This window comes from Etheostoma cragini, chromosome 5 (assembly GCF_013103735.1).
Source record: "Etheostoma cragini isolate CJK2018 chromosome 5, CSU_Ecrag_1.0, whole genome shotgun sequence".
Classification (NCBI taxonomy): domain Eukaryota; kingdom Metazoa; phylum Chordata; class Actinopteri; order Perciformes; family Percidae; genus Etheostoma; species Etheostoma cragini.
In genome coordinates, this window is record NC_048411.1 from 4,289,463 (window position 1) to 4,301,708 (window position 12,246).

The 12,246-nt window shown below is 40.7% G+C and overlaps 1 protein-coding gene across 1 annotated transcript in view; it reads right to left on the reverse strand.

Annotated features, from left to right (window-relative positions):
* Nucleotides 1-12,246, reverse strand: part of ipo11 (importin 11) — a 130,872-nt gene that overhangs the window by 52,215 nt on the left and 66,411 nt on the right. Inside the window, exons 21-22 of the mRNA XM_034871622.1 lie at nt 9,757-9,872; nt 3,870-3,946 (exon numbers count right to left, since the gene is read on the reverse strand). Of these exons, the coding sequence (XP_034727513.1) occupies nt 3,870-3,946; nt 9,757-9,872 (193 nt within the window). The remainder of the gene's footprint in view (nt 1-3,869; nt 3,947-9,756; nt 9,873-12,246) is intronic.

Below are 12,246 nucleotides of genomic sequence, written 5' to 3' on the forward strand. Positions count from 1 at the left end.
ACACACACACACACACACACACACACACACACACACACACACACACACACACACACACGATAGCTGTAATCAGTGATTACTTCTCGTTGAAGCCTGTAATAAAAAGAGTGTCCTTCTGAAGGGGATGCCCAGATTGATCCATGGAGTACATTAGCCATGCAGTTAACTGTGTGATCACATTCTTTCACAAGCAAAAGGTGAGACTGAAAGCTCTCTCATTACAGTATCATTGACCTTAGCGGGGATGGTCTGACATGTCTTTGGCTGCACTAGTAATATTGAAAAAACTGGCTTTTTGAAGCGGGAAGGTTACCCAAGTTGTAATATGTACTTTGAACAGCGTGGGCTTAGTTGATTGTGATACATGATCCGAACGCTAGAGGGGAGAAATTCCTTCGGATTGGATCTTTAAGTTCCAACTGCTCAATCTAATTAGTGTGATGTGATTTTTCCTTGAAGAAAGGAAAAAAAAAAAAACTTCCCTGCTTGCTCTCCATCATCACTAGTCAGTGCAGCACACACAGCTGAAATATGTCCTAGTTCAGAGCGTGGTGGCAGTGATACAGGACATAGTGGTAGTCTAACAATGTAGCCAAGGCAAGGCTGTTGACATTCTAATTAGGGAATTTGCTGCCCCAGTTCAGCAGTGATGGAGCGGGGCTCTTTATCAGGCAGGCCAGGCCACACACCTGGCACGCTGCGACACCATACCAGGCCAAATTCTTCTCAATGGCCCACATCCCTCCACTGTTCTCCATGGCCTAAATAAATGAATCCCCAAATGTTCTGTTGAAAACCAGCCAAAGATGATGAAAAAGAAAAGAGTAAAAGGCAAAAGCCAAGTTGATTTCCTCTCATGTTTTTCATTAAATTATGTAAATAAATGCAAGAGTGTTTCTCCACTTATTTCGTGTTCAGCGTTCAGTTTTGACCTGCGACCATACCTTCTCCTCCAGTCTATTGAAATTTTCTACACATCCTTACTTTCTGGACTCTGTGTTTCCACCTCCATATGTCAACCTCTAACCCTACATTGCCTTATCTGTCCACTTCTTTCCTTAATTATCAAAGTATTGTAATTTAAAGGGTGGTCTTTAATTTCCCTCCATCTTCTCTCAGTCTCACACCCTCTTTTCAATGTTACATTCATTCTTCCCTCCTTCAGTCCATCATTAATCAAGCCCCTTACACACATGGGAGCTGATCAGTGTGCACTAATAACTTGAAAGATCTTCATCAATCATGTTAGGGAGAGATGTTCTACTAGTCCCACCGTCAGACTTCTGAGTGTATAAATGCCCTTGTGTTTTTCAATCAAGTTTTCATATGCATGATCACATGCTCCAGTACCCCAATCAGGCTACAGTAGTGTTCACATTAGTCTGATTCACTCGTTATGTGCAGAAGCACCAAAATCAATACTGTTCATCTTCCCACTTAAGTGTCCGTGCGTGTGTGTGTGTCATCAATCATGTTAGGGACAGACGTTCTGCTAGTCCCACTGTCAGACTTCTGAGCATATAAATGCACTTGTTTTTTCAATCAACTTATTTTATTTTCATTTTTCCTAGGTTTATCGTTCTTGCTTGTAGAAACAGATGAATGTGCCATGAAATGTTTCCGCATTGTTGCTGTTGAGTCACAGTAACAACCCCTTCCCACATTCCTAATCCCACATATGGACTGAAAAAAAGCACAGTTTGCCAATGCTGGGCTTTTGCATGCCTTGCCTGCACACGTTGTTTTTGTCACCTTCAAGGCCCCTGTAATTGCCTGTGATTGATCTCCAATTTAACATGACTGGCTGTGCTGCGTTGTAGAAAACTTCCTTCCACAAGCCATCACTCTGATGAACAGATGACTTCTTACTCACAGTGCCAGGTTCAATTCCTTTGCATTAACCCAGCACCACTGTATCTAATCAGCATGGGTCTACTGGTTCTAGTTATTTATTCATCATTCTCTATTTCAGGGCTGTTCATACTGTATACAATAAAATAATACTAATTATTCCAGCACCCTCTGCACTATGCTCCATAATTAAAATAATAACTATCATAATTATAATTTACTCCTGCACACGCTTCATTGCACTACTGTCTCAACCTGTCTATATTGTTTCTGTTTATAGTGCGTATATATTGTTTGCTTTGTATGTGTAAGCGCGTTGTGAGCAATGATGATGATCCAAAGCAAAATTCCTCGTATGTGTCCTCATACCGGGCAAATAAAGCCGATTCAGATTTTTTTGTCATTTCCTTTGGTTTAGCTTTTCTGTTCAGATCTAGAAAAAGGGCCTCTCTTTTCTTTTCACCCACCCATGTATTAAGCTCCTCCGACCACAACTCCAGTGAATAACCTTTTTTAATTTTTGTATACAATTTGTTACTTCATCAATTTTGTTGCCACCACTTCATAAATCATTCATTTTCTTCCAACACCTGCTTATAATCTTCTGTGTGTGTGTGCGTGTGAGTGAGAGATCAACCATGTTAGGGACTGACGTTCTGCTAGTCACACTGTCAGACTTCTGAGTGTGTAAATGAACTTGTGTTTTTCAATCAATTTTTATTTTATTTTTATTTTTACCAGGTTTATCGTCCTTGCTTGTACACAGATGAATGCTCTATGAAATTTTTCAGCATTGTAGCTGTTGAGTCATAGTGACAACCCCTTCCCCCATGTACCTAAAATTGGATTGGAAAAAAAAGCACAGTTTGCCAACGCTGGGCTTTTGCATGCTTTGGCTGCAGACGTTGTTTTTGTCACCTTCAAGCCCCCTGTAATTGCCTGTGATTGATCTCAAATTTAACATGACTGGCTGTGTTGCGTTGTAGAAAACCAACTTTTTATATTTTGGTAATTTCCTTTGGTTTAGCTTTTCTGTTCAGATCTAGAAAAAGGGCCTCTCTTATCTTTTCATCCATCCTTGTCAAAAGCTCCTCAGAGGACACCTCCAGTGAATAACCTTTTTTTTCTTTACTATTTGTCACTTCATCTTCATTAATTCTGTTGCCATCATCAACCATTCATCATCTTCTAACACCGGCTAATAATCTTCCCTTTTTTCTCTTCATATCCTTTCCCCTCGGTTTTATCCATCCGTGATGGTCTTTGTAAGTCTCTTGCTGTTCTGTGTCTCATGGATTCCTTATTTACACATTAAGTGATCATATGCTCCAGTAACAGACTACAGTAGTGTTCATATTAGTCAGATTCACTTGTTATGTGCAGAAGCACCAAAATCAATACTGTTCATCTTCACACTTAAGTGTGTGTGTGTAAATGTGTGTGTATATGTGTGCGTGTGCGTGGTGACAGCAAGTGAGGCGTCCCAATGCTCCAGGCTTGTGATACATCATCCAGCCACTTCCATTCAATCTGCCACTGTCACAGATGCCTACAGACCCAGAGTAGTGGTCTTGATGCCTAAAAGCTACTGCAACACCACAAATGTGATGTTCGCAAGCTACACTTTCCAGAAGAGGTAATAAAACTATGAAAATGAATACCAGGTCCGTGGATTGCATCAACTTTCCGTCCTCATTCTCTCAGCTTCTCTGTGATTTGACAGTATTTAATCATCCTGTATAATGCTGGTTCATTTTTTCAGATTATTCAGCCTTTTTTCACCTCACAGACTGTTTTGATGTAATATATTTCATCTCTCTTATGAACAATACCCAGTCAAACAAATATCCCTATTACACAGAAAGCCATACCGTGCTTATTGTGATACCTTTCTTTCCTACCACTAATTCAATGTATATGTTAATCCTAAACGCCATGAAGTGGGGGACAAAATTCAAACCCATTTGCACACACATCACATACACAGACAAAAAAAAAGAAAACACATGTTAGCTCACCTAGCAAAGCTGACATGTTCTGGAAAATTCTGAGCAGCTCCGGGGTGATGGCTGGGCTGTTCTCCAAAGTCACCAACCTGCATGATGAGAGGGAGAAAATAAGATGAGCAGGCAGAAGGGAAAGTAAAAGGAAAGGAGGAGAGAGAAGGAGACGGAGAGAATAAAACAGAAAATGGGGGTGAGTTGTGAGAAAAGAGTACAAAAGACAGATTAAAGGTGGCAAAAATAGAAAGAGAAATACAACAGGACAAATTACAAAGACAGAGAGAAGAAGAGAACATGTGCATCAGAAAGGTGGAAAATAAGGCGGAAAGAGAAAGTGACAGAGGAAAGCAATGGCGTTGGTTTGACGTAAAGAAAAATCTGATAAAAAGAAACATGTCAAATAAATCATATGATTATTTAACTAATCAGTGAGTACAGTGACAATGTCAACAGCTTTTACACATTTGTATCTAAAATAGAAAAAAAGGGTTTCATGGCTCTTAGTCAGCACCAGAACAGGTTTAACGGTTGTGTTCTACAAATGCATAAGACGCCCCAGGTAATTGCCTATCTATGCCATATGGTCAAATTTCACAGGACTGCACAGTACAAGTCCATGCATTAGGTTGCTGCACAGAGTCATCTGAACTACAGGTGTGAAAACGCCCTTAAAATATAAAACAGTAGCGATAGACCCATTATCAGCCCTGGTCGATTGTCAGCCCGTGTATTGGCAGTTCACAGAATATCTGTATGGGTGTGTCATATTGCCTATATAATTAAAAAGTGTGCTACTTTCCGCTACCCTGCCTCGGTTTCACACACCACTGAGTCTGACGTAATGGTCCGCCAACAATACTATCTGACTATCTTCGACTGTGTATTATCATGAAAGTTTCAATTTTTTTTTAAATAATTTCCTAAAGCTTTAAAATAAAGTTTTGTCTTGGAACCCAAATCTGCGTGGGAAAGTTACCGGCCGACACAATCTTCTGAACACAGACTGAGTTGTGTGGAGATGAGACAAACTATTTTTCAACCACATTTTGTAAGACAAATGTTTTTTTTCTTTATGTTTAATACAAGTTTATTAATATTGCTGTTGCAGTTATGCAATAAAGGAATGGATCATTGTGACACTACAAACAAATGTGCGTTGATTTACTGACCGCTCCTACATTTAAGTTGAAAAATAGTCCATCTGAATGCAAAAAAGGACGCCAGTCAACGTGGAAATGAATGGATGAGACCAGTGACTTTTTGGATTGATCTGGACTGCTGCCAGAATCTGATTTCACAGGTACTGTGAGTACGCGAGCGAAAGCACCGTTTTCTGAACCTGGTTACAATCAAACATTCAAAAGTGACAAATGAATGAAAGAAGTGTTTGATAAGCAGACAAATAAATCCATTAGACTACCTATAAACTACAAACTAATAAAACTATAGGCTTCACACCGCGTATCTACATCTGTACACAGAAAGAGGAAAACCTTAAGTGACACTCAGATTTGAATGAAAATATCACGAGCAGAAGGAAATAAAAGTAAACAGGTCTACACGAGGAAAAGGTGACCAGAGATAAAAGGATATGCTCATGGAAATAAAGCAATTTAACTGATGGAAACTAACTGAAACAGAAATAAAAACGGCAGTGTGCATGAAGTAATTCAAATAAACAAAACAAAAAACAAAGGTTGAGAACGAAAACTGTAACAATGGCAAAAGGAAGTGAAGGTGGAGTCACTGATGCTGGGTTTACTGAGATGGACGTCGCGCAACAAAGGAAAGCGTTCAAATCACTCAGCGCAACACGCAGCGGGAAACTTTCACACTGCACACGGAAAATGATTGAAATAAAAACACAGATGAAAGAGGGTGCTAAGGGTAACAGTATTAATGAAGGTGCAAATAAATTTGCATAAAGACTGCAAAATGAATTTATCATGAATCTTTTCAGAAACTGCTGCCTGAGGATGTGAGAATGACTGAATCTTTGCACTGGTATGAGACAAAAATTGACTGATCATCCATACAGCCTTTAACGCTTTTGTCAAGCCTTGCGCTTTCTGTAAAGAAGTGCATGTGAAGAAAAAAATGGAGATAATAAAGATTCCCCAAAATGAGAAAGTTGAGCTGCTAAATAAAAATGGACTCTGCTTTGCCTGCTTGATCAAAAGGTCAAATCAGAATCAGAATCCGCTTTATTGGCCAGGTATGAAGACACATACGAGAAATTTGACTTAGGTTGGAGCAAGCCTCCGGGGTAAAGATGACAAGAAACGTCTCACGTGTCGTTCCTGTGAGAAGAAACACCCTACTATCTTGCATATAGAGAACTTGACTCCAGGAAATCCCAAGTCAGCAATTAAGCAGGATTCAGACAACAGGAGCAATAACATTGCTAAAGTTTCATGAGCTCAGTGGTAGAGCGGTTGTCTGAAAGTAGGCCTATTGATTAGTGAAAATGTCCCAAAGGCAATGGAGCCACTCAGAGTGATCAATAGCCAGGGTGAGGGGCCTTACTGAGCCCTAACACACCTAAGTTGGAGTATAAATTGACCTCTTGGCAGTACTGCATCTATGGATGACCATGTTCAACCTCGGATAAGGTCCAAAAAGATATCGGTGGTCAAGCTGGAAGAGCTTCTTGTACAACAATACAACCAAGACTTCTCAGAGTTGACATTGAAAAAAAAAAGAAAACTCATTTGAAGACAAGAAATTCTTTTGTGTAATGAAGAGCTCATTCAAAATAAAAGAGGGCCACTATGAAATACAACTTCTGTTCCGTCAGTATAACATCAGCCTACCAAACAACAGGACGGTGGCGAAACAAAGAGCACTAAATCTTGCCCGCAGATTCCTAAAAGATGAAGCCTTTCGCAAGGACTATAATGGTTTCTTGAGGAAAGGGCTTGCAGAAGAGTGCCAGAGGAACAACTCCCCCGGAAAGATGGTAGACTGTGGTACATTCCTAATAATAGTGTCTACCACAAAAAAATGACAACACGAGTGGTGTTTGATTGTACCTCTTCATTTCAAGGAACTTGAGCTGTTGCAGGGTCCTGACCTTACAAACACCTTGTTGGGTGTACTCCTAGGATCCTGACAGGAACCAGTAGCAGTGATGGGAGACATCAAAGGAACGCTCCATCAAGTAAGAATACCTAAAGATGATGTGGACTTCCTCAGATTCCTTTGGTGGCCAGATGGTAATACCAAGCAACCGCTAGCAGAGTACCAGATGATGATGCATCTCTTCGGAGCAGTCTCATCACCGAGCTGTGACGATTTTGCACTGAAGCGGACGGCTGATGATAATGAAAGAAAGTGTGGTGCTGAAGTCCACAGCACGATTTGTTACAACGTTTATGTAGACAACTGTCTCAAATCAGTCCCAAATGAGAGCCAAGCAATCTGTCTGGTAAAGGAGCTCAGATCAGTATGCTCCACAGGTGGATTTAACCTCACCAAATGGACCAGTAACAGTCGAGCAGTCCTGGCTTCTGTTCCAGCTGAAGAGAGAACAAAAGAGGTCAAATATCTAGACGTTGATGAAGACAAACTGCCCCTACAAAGAGCTCTTGGCATACGCTGGGACAATGAGTCAGACATGTTCTTCCTCTCGATCACACCGAAACAACAATCAGTTACCCGCTGAAGCATTCTGTCTGTGTTGAACTCAGTATACGATCCTCTAGAGTTCCTAGCACCAGTCATGCTGACAGGGAAAGGAATACTACAGGACCTGTGCAAGCTAAATTGTGGATGTACACAAATCTAAGGAGGGGCTAAAAAATCTTGACCTGATTTCCAGCCTAAGAATCCGGAGATGCCTTAGGCCACCAGATTTTGAAGTTAAAAGGAGCACAGATGCCCAACTTCTGCGATGCAAGTGAGCGAGGTTATGGGGCAGTCAGCCATCTGAAACTGACTCGTGATAGTGGTCTACCTCACATTTCGTTTGTGATTGGGAAGGCCAGAGTTGCACCATTAAAGGTGGTGACTTTCCCAAGGCTGGAGGTGGCCAGCGCGGTCCTTGCTGCTAGGATGGACAGGATGCTAAGGAGAGAGCTTGAGGTAACATTTGGAGACTCCAGTTTTTTTTTGGATCAACAGCACCGCCGTCCTAAAATACATCCAAAATGATGCCAAAAGGTTGCAAACCTTTGTGGCTAACAGTAGGGCTGCACAATTAATCGAATTTTAATCGCGATCGCGATTTTGACTTCCCACGATCAAATTTGCGCGATCGAGCGATTATTTTTTTTAAAGCGTCATTTAATAGCACGCTCCAGGTTTTTTGCAAAGCCAATCTACCGCTACTACCGTCTGCTCATGAGCCAGTCAGAGTAGTTCACTGCACCCCGTGCAGCTTAGTTTCAAGATGTAGAAAGTCCCAAAGGACAGAGTAGCATGAGGAAAACTCAACAGATAGCAGTCAGTTATACGTCGGTCTCAAGATTTACCAGTTTAGCAGAAAACGCAACATTTTGTCCTGTGTGTGTTGTTTTTCAGGCAACAGCGATGACCAGTGCTAGTCGGTGCTAGTTAGCGTCTGTAACTGCTGACCCGCCATTCGACCCGTGCTGGACCCATTCATAACGAATCAGCCGTCTCTCTGTGAGTAGCATCCGACGCTCTCCTCCTCTCTCCCTAGCTCTTTTAATAAGTTATTGGTGAAAACAATTGAAGGAGATTTCAGAGATCAGTTTTTTTTTTAAGTCTATTTATTTCAGCTTATTTTCATTTACATGTGTTGCAGCTGTATGTCTATACAACATACAACTTAAGACAGAAGAATGTAGCATAATATGGATGTGAAAGCAGCTATGAATAGCCTATGTGACTATAAAATTTGTTTTGGTTAAAATCAACAAATAATTGTGATAATTAATCGTGATCTCAATATTGATCAAAATAATCGTGATTAGCATTTTGGCCATAATCATGCAGCCCTACTTCTGGCTGTAGCATTAGGAGGCTGGCTAGTTTTTTGTCCGGGGTTGGACTTTAAGTCATTGGCCATGCTCTGTGGTTAAGCCTTTAATGGCTAAAAAACTGCCACGCAGTGCTCTTCTTTGAGGGCCTTCTGTAAGTTATTTAGGGGTACAATGGTTCCGGAAAAAGCTGCAAGCAGCAATACAGGAGGCTAAGCAATCCGAATGATCCTGAGAGACCCAAAGATTGGCAGGACAATCAGCTGATAAAAGATAAAAGCAAAAGAAAATGACATTGATTCTGTAAACAAAGCAAACAAATAGGGCATGACTGTTCATCAGGAAGTATCAAAGACAAAAAAGAGACATAAGACTGTGGCTTTGTACTCAGAGTACAGGTAGCATGCTGGACATCACAGCTCTCCACAGACAGGCAAATTATCTTCTACTAAACCAAACCTTTTTGCAGTCGTAATACAATTGCAAAAGTGAGCACATTGTTTTGCAGAAGATTCTTGAGACTGGAAATAGCATTTGGCCAAAACAATTGCATAAAGGCAAGATTGTGAGGCACATGAATTATCAACAGCTTCATCGCCCACCTACAGTGGTTGCCTGTGAAAATGTGAATTATAACAAGATGTCACTTTGAGCCCATTTACCACTGCTTATCTGCAAAGTGTTTGCTTTTGGATACCATATACGTACTCAACGCGAGTCAGTAAATGAGGATGACTAATATGACAAAAAAAGACTTCGGTGAATTAAGCGACAGAAAAAAAGGGGAAAAGAGAGAGAGCGAGATTGAGAGAGAGAGAGAGAGAGAGAGAGCTATGGTCATACTCTAGGTATGTGGACTGACGTGCAAGAGAGGGAAACAGATCATTATGAATGTGTGCATTGGGGATTTTCTTTTATATAACGTTTTGTCTATATGCATGTGGAAAATGTGTCCATACCAAAGCTCCAGTCCATCTTCCAGTAAATACACATGTGGCGGCTGGGAAACATCGGTGCTCAGCTGGATGACAGGAAGAAGGAAAGGGTACAGATTCTTAGACTCTGCCCCCAGGCCCTGTGAGAACACACAGAAACAGCAAGTAAATGCCAAATTAGGAAAACCTGACAAAGAATTCAGGGGCTTTGAGAACGGTACTTTATGTGCTTTGGCTTAATGTGTTTCCTGCAGACCCTCTGAGCAGAGTGGAGAAGCATAAGCTATGTTTCCAGCCACATGTTTTTATCCGAATTAAGCAATATCGAAAGAAAAATGCCTTATGGAAGCAGTAAAATTTGATAGAATTTCATGAATATCGACTCAAAGGGAATACGTTTGGTCTCATCAGATTTTATCTTGAATGATATACGGCTTATGCCATAAACTCGGATGGAAACGTTATTTGCCGAATAAATAATGAATTGCGATTGAGTTTTAGATCATTTTATGGTTGCAACCCACCAAAAATCGAAGAAGAAGTTTTAGTTCATTTCCGGACAGTATTTCCGCTCTGTCTGCACACATAGCGGGTGTCAACAAAGACAGATGGAAGTGGACGAATGAGGAGACAAGAGACTTTTTGAATTTAATTTACGAGCAAAATATAATTTTCAAGAAAGCAAAAATCAAAGAAATGCCATAATTTATCAGGAACTCGCAAAGGAAATGGCCAACAAAGAGTTGTCTCACAGCGGCACATGAGGACTTTTTACAATTTGCTGCAATATTGATCATTTGTTGGTAGACGGCGAGATCCACTTTGGTTGCAAATGTTTGCTTGAATGTTTTGCGATTGACTGCGAAAATGAATGGAAACACCTTCAAATGTCTCAAATCATTTTGATATGTCAATTTGGTCGCAAAACAGCTGTGACATCATTTCGCACGGGTTTTTATTCGCTTTAAAGCCGTTGGATGGAAACACACTTTTAACAGCTTTATTTGCATGAGTTTTTTTTAACCTAACTTCAAATAATACGATTGACGAGGATGGAAACTTCGCTACAGACTCACCCCCTTCCCAGCAATGCACACCTTGTGAGCCAAAACATATGAGCTGAGTGGAGTGTGGAGAATTTACGCAACTCATGGAGCTGTTCGCTCCTCCGCTCTCCTGATTTAAAGCCACTCCGCTCAATATCGCACGGCACTGAAGCTCCACTCCTACTACTGCTCGCTCTAAAAAAAAAGCTGCATTGTATTCATCAGATGAAAAGTGCCCAGCCTCCCTTAATGCCCAAAGCTCCACCAGCTAAAAGGGAGGAGGGCGGGCACCGTTCATCCACTGTGCTGCAACAACCAAGAGATGGGCTGGGGAATGCTTCAAACTCATAGTGTGAGCGTTACCGAAGCAAAGTTGGAGCGGGAGAAGATACAACTTCAACATTTAAAAATTCTCTCTGCTCATTTTAAAACTCTCCTGCTCGTGCTCCTCGCTAGCTGGTGGGCACACTGTCCCCATGCTACACTTCTGATGCAAGAGCATAACTTATACAACATGTACTAATATAGCATATAATAAATAATTTAGAATATATATTTTATTTAATTTACAATAAATATAAGATTTACTGTATGTAGCTGAGTAAGCACGCTGCAGATCGTGTGCAACTTTTCCCACTTACACTGACAAGGAGGTGTCATAAATAGTGGCTGTTTGTACTTATGTTTGGCTGCATTTAAGTGCCTTACGGTGAAAGTTATTTACAAGTGTATTACGTTCATGTTATGCCTCTTTTAAAACAGCATGTGCCAATTTACATCAGTTAGTTGAGAAAAGGCTCAGGTAAAACTGCACAATCTAACTCAATGTCCATTTAGTTGTCGTACAAATTTTCAGGTGGCACAGGGGTGAGTTGAAAATTATGAAAATGGGAGAATTGCTCTTTAAAGTATAACGGCCACACCCATCTGTTACACATGAACACGCATTGTACATAAGTATGGTCCTATTATATAAGATGAGGAAGAGGAATGAGCAGCTGTGCATTGTGTCACGTTGACTTCTACAGTACCACATGGCTTTTAACTCAGAGGACAGTCAAGGACTGTGCAGCTGGGAACACAGTTAAATAATAATACATTGTAAAAATCCATTATAGCGAACACAATGGTATATTTCAATACATTGGTTTCCTACAGGGAGGCTGAAAGCCAGAATAAAATGTATGTATTCCCCTCCAGCACAGCATCATATATACTCAGCCTTAAATGATTATTAGAAGTCGGAATAATCTCCAGTAATCCAGTATTGTGTGTGCTGGATGTACAGTGACCATTTGTAATTTGAATTCCGCTTCCCTGCTAAAATTGATCTATGGGTAAAGAAAACAATGATGAACAGTACACATCTTTTTGCTTTGCCTTTAATGCTACTCCATCTCTAATTTGTGTAGGTGAGCTCAAGCCCTGTTGTTGAATTTTACTAACAAGAAGGATCTATTGTTCTATA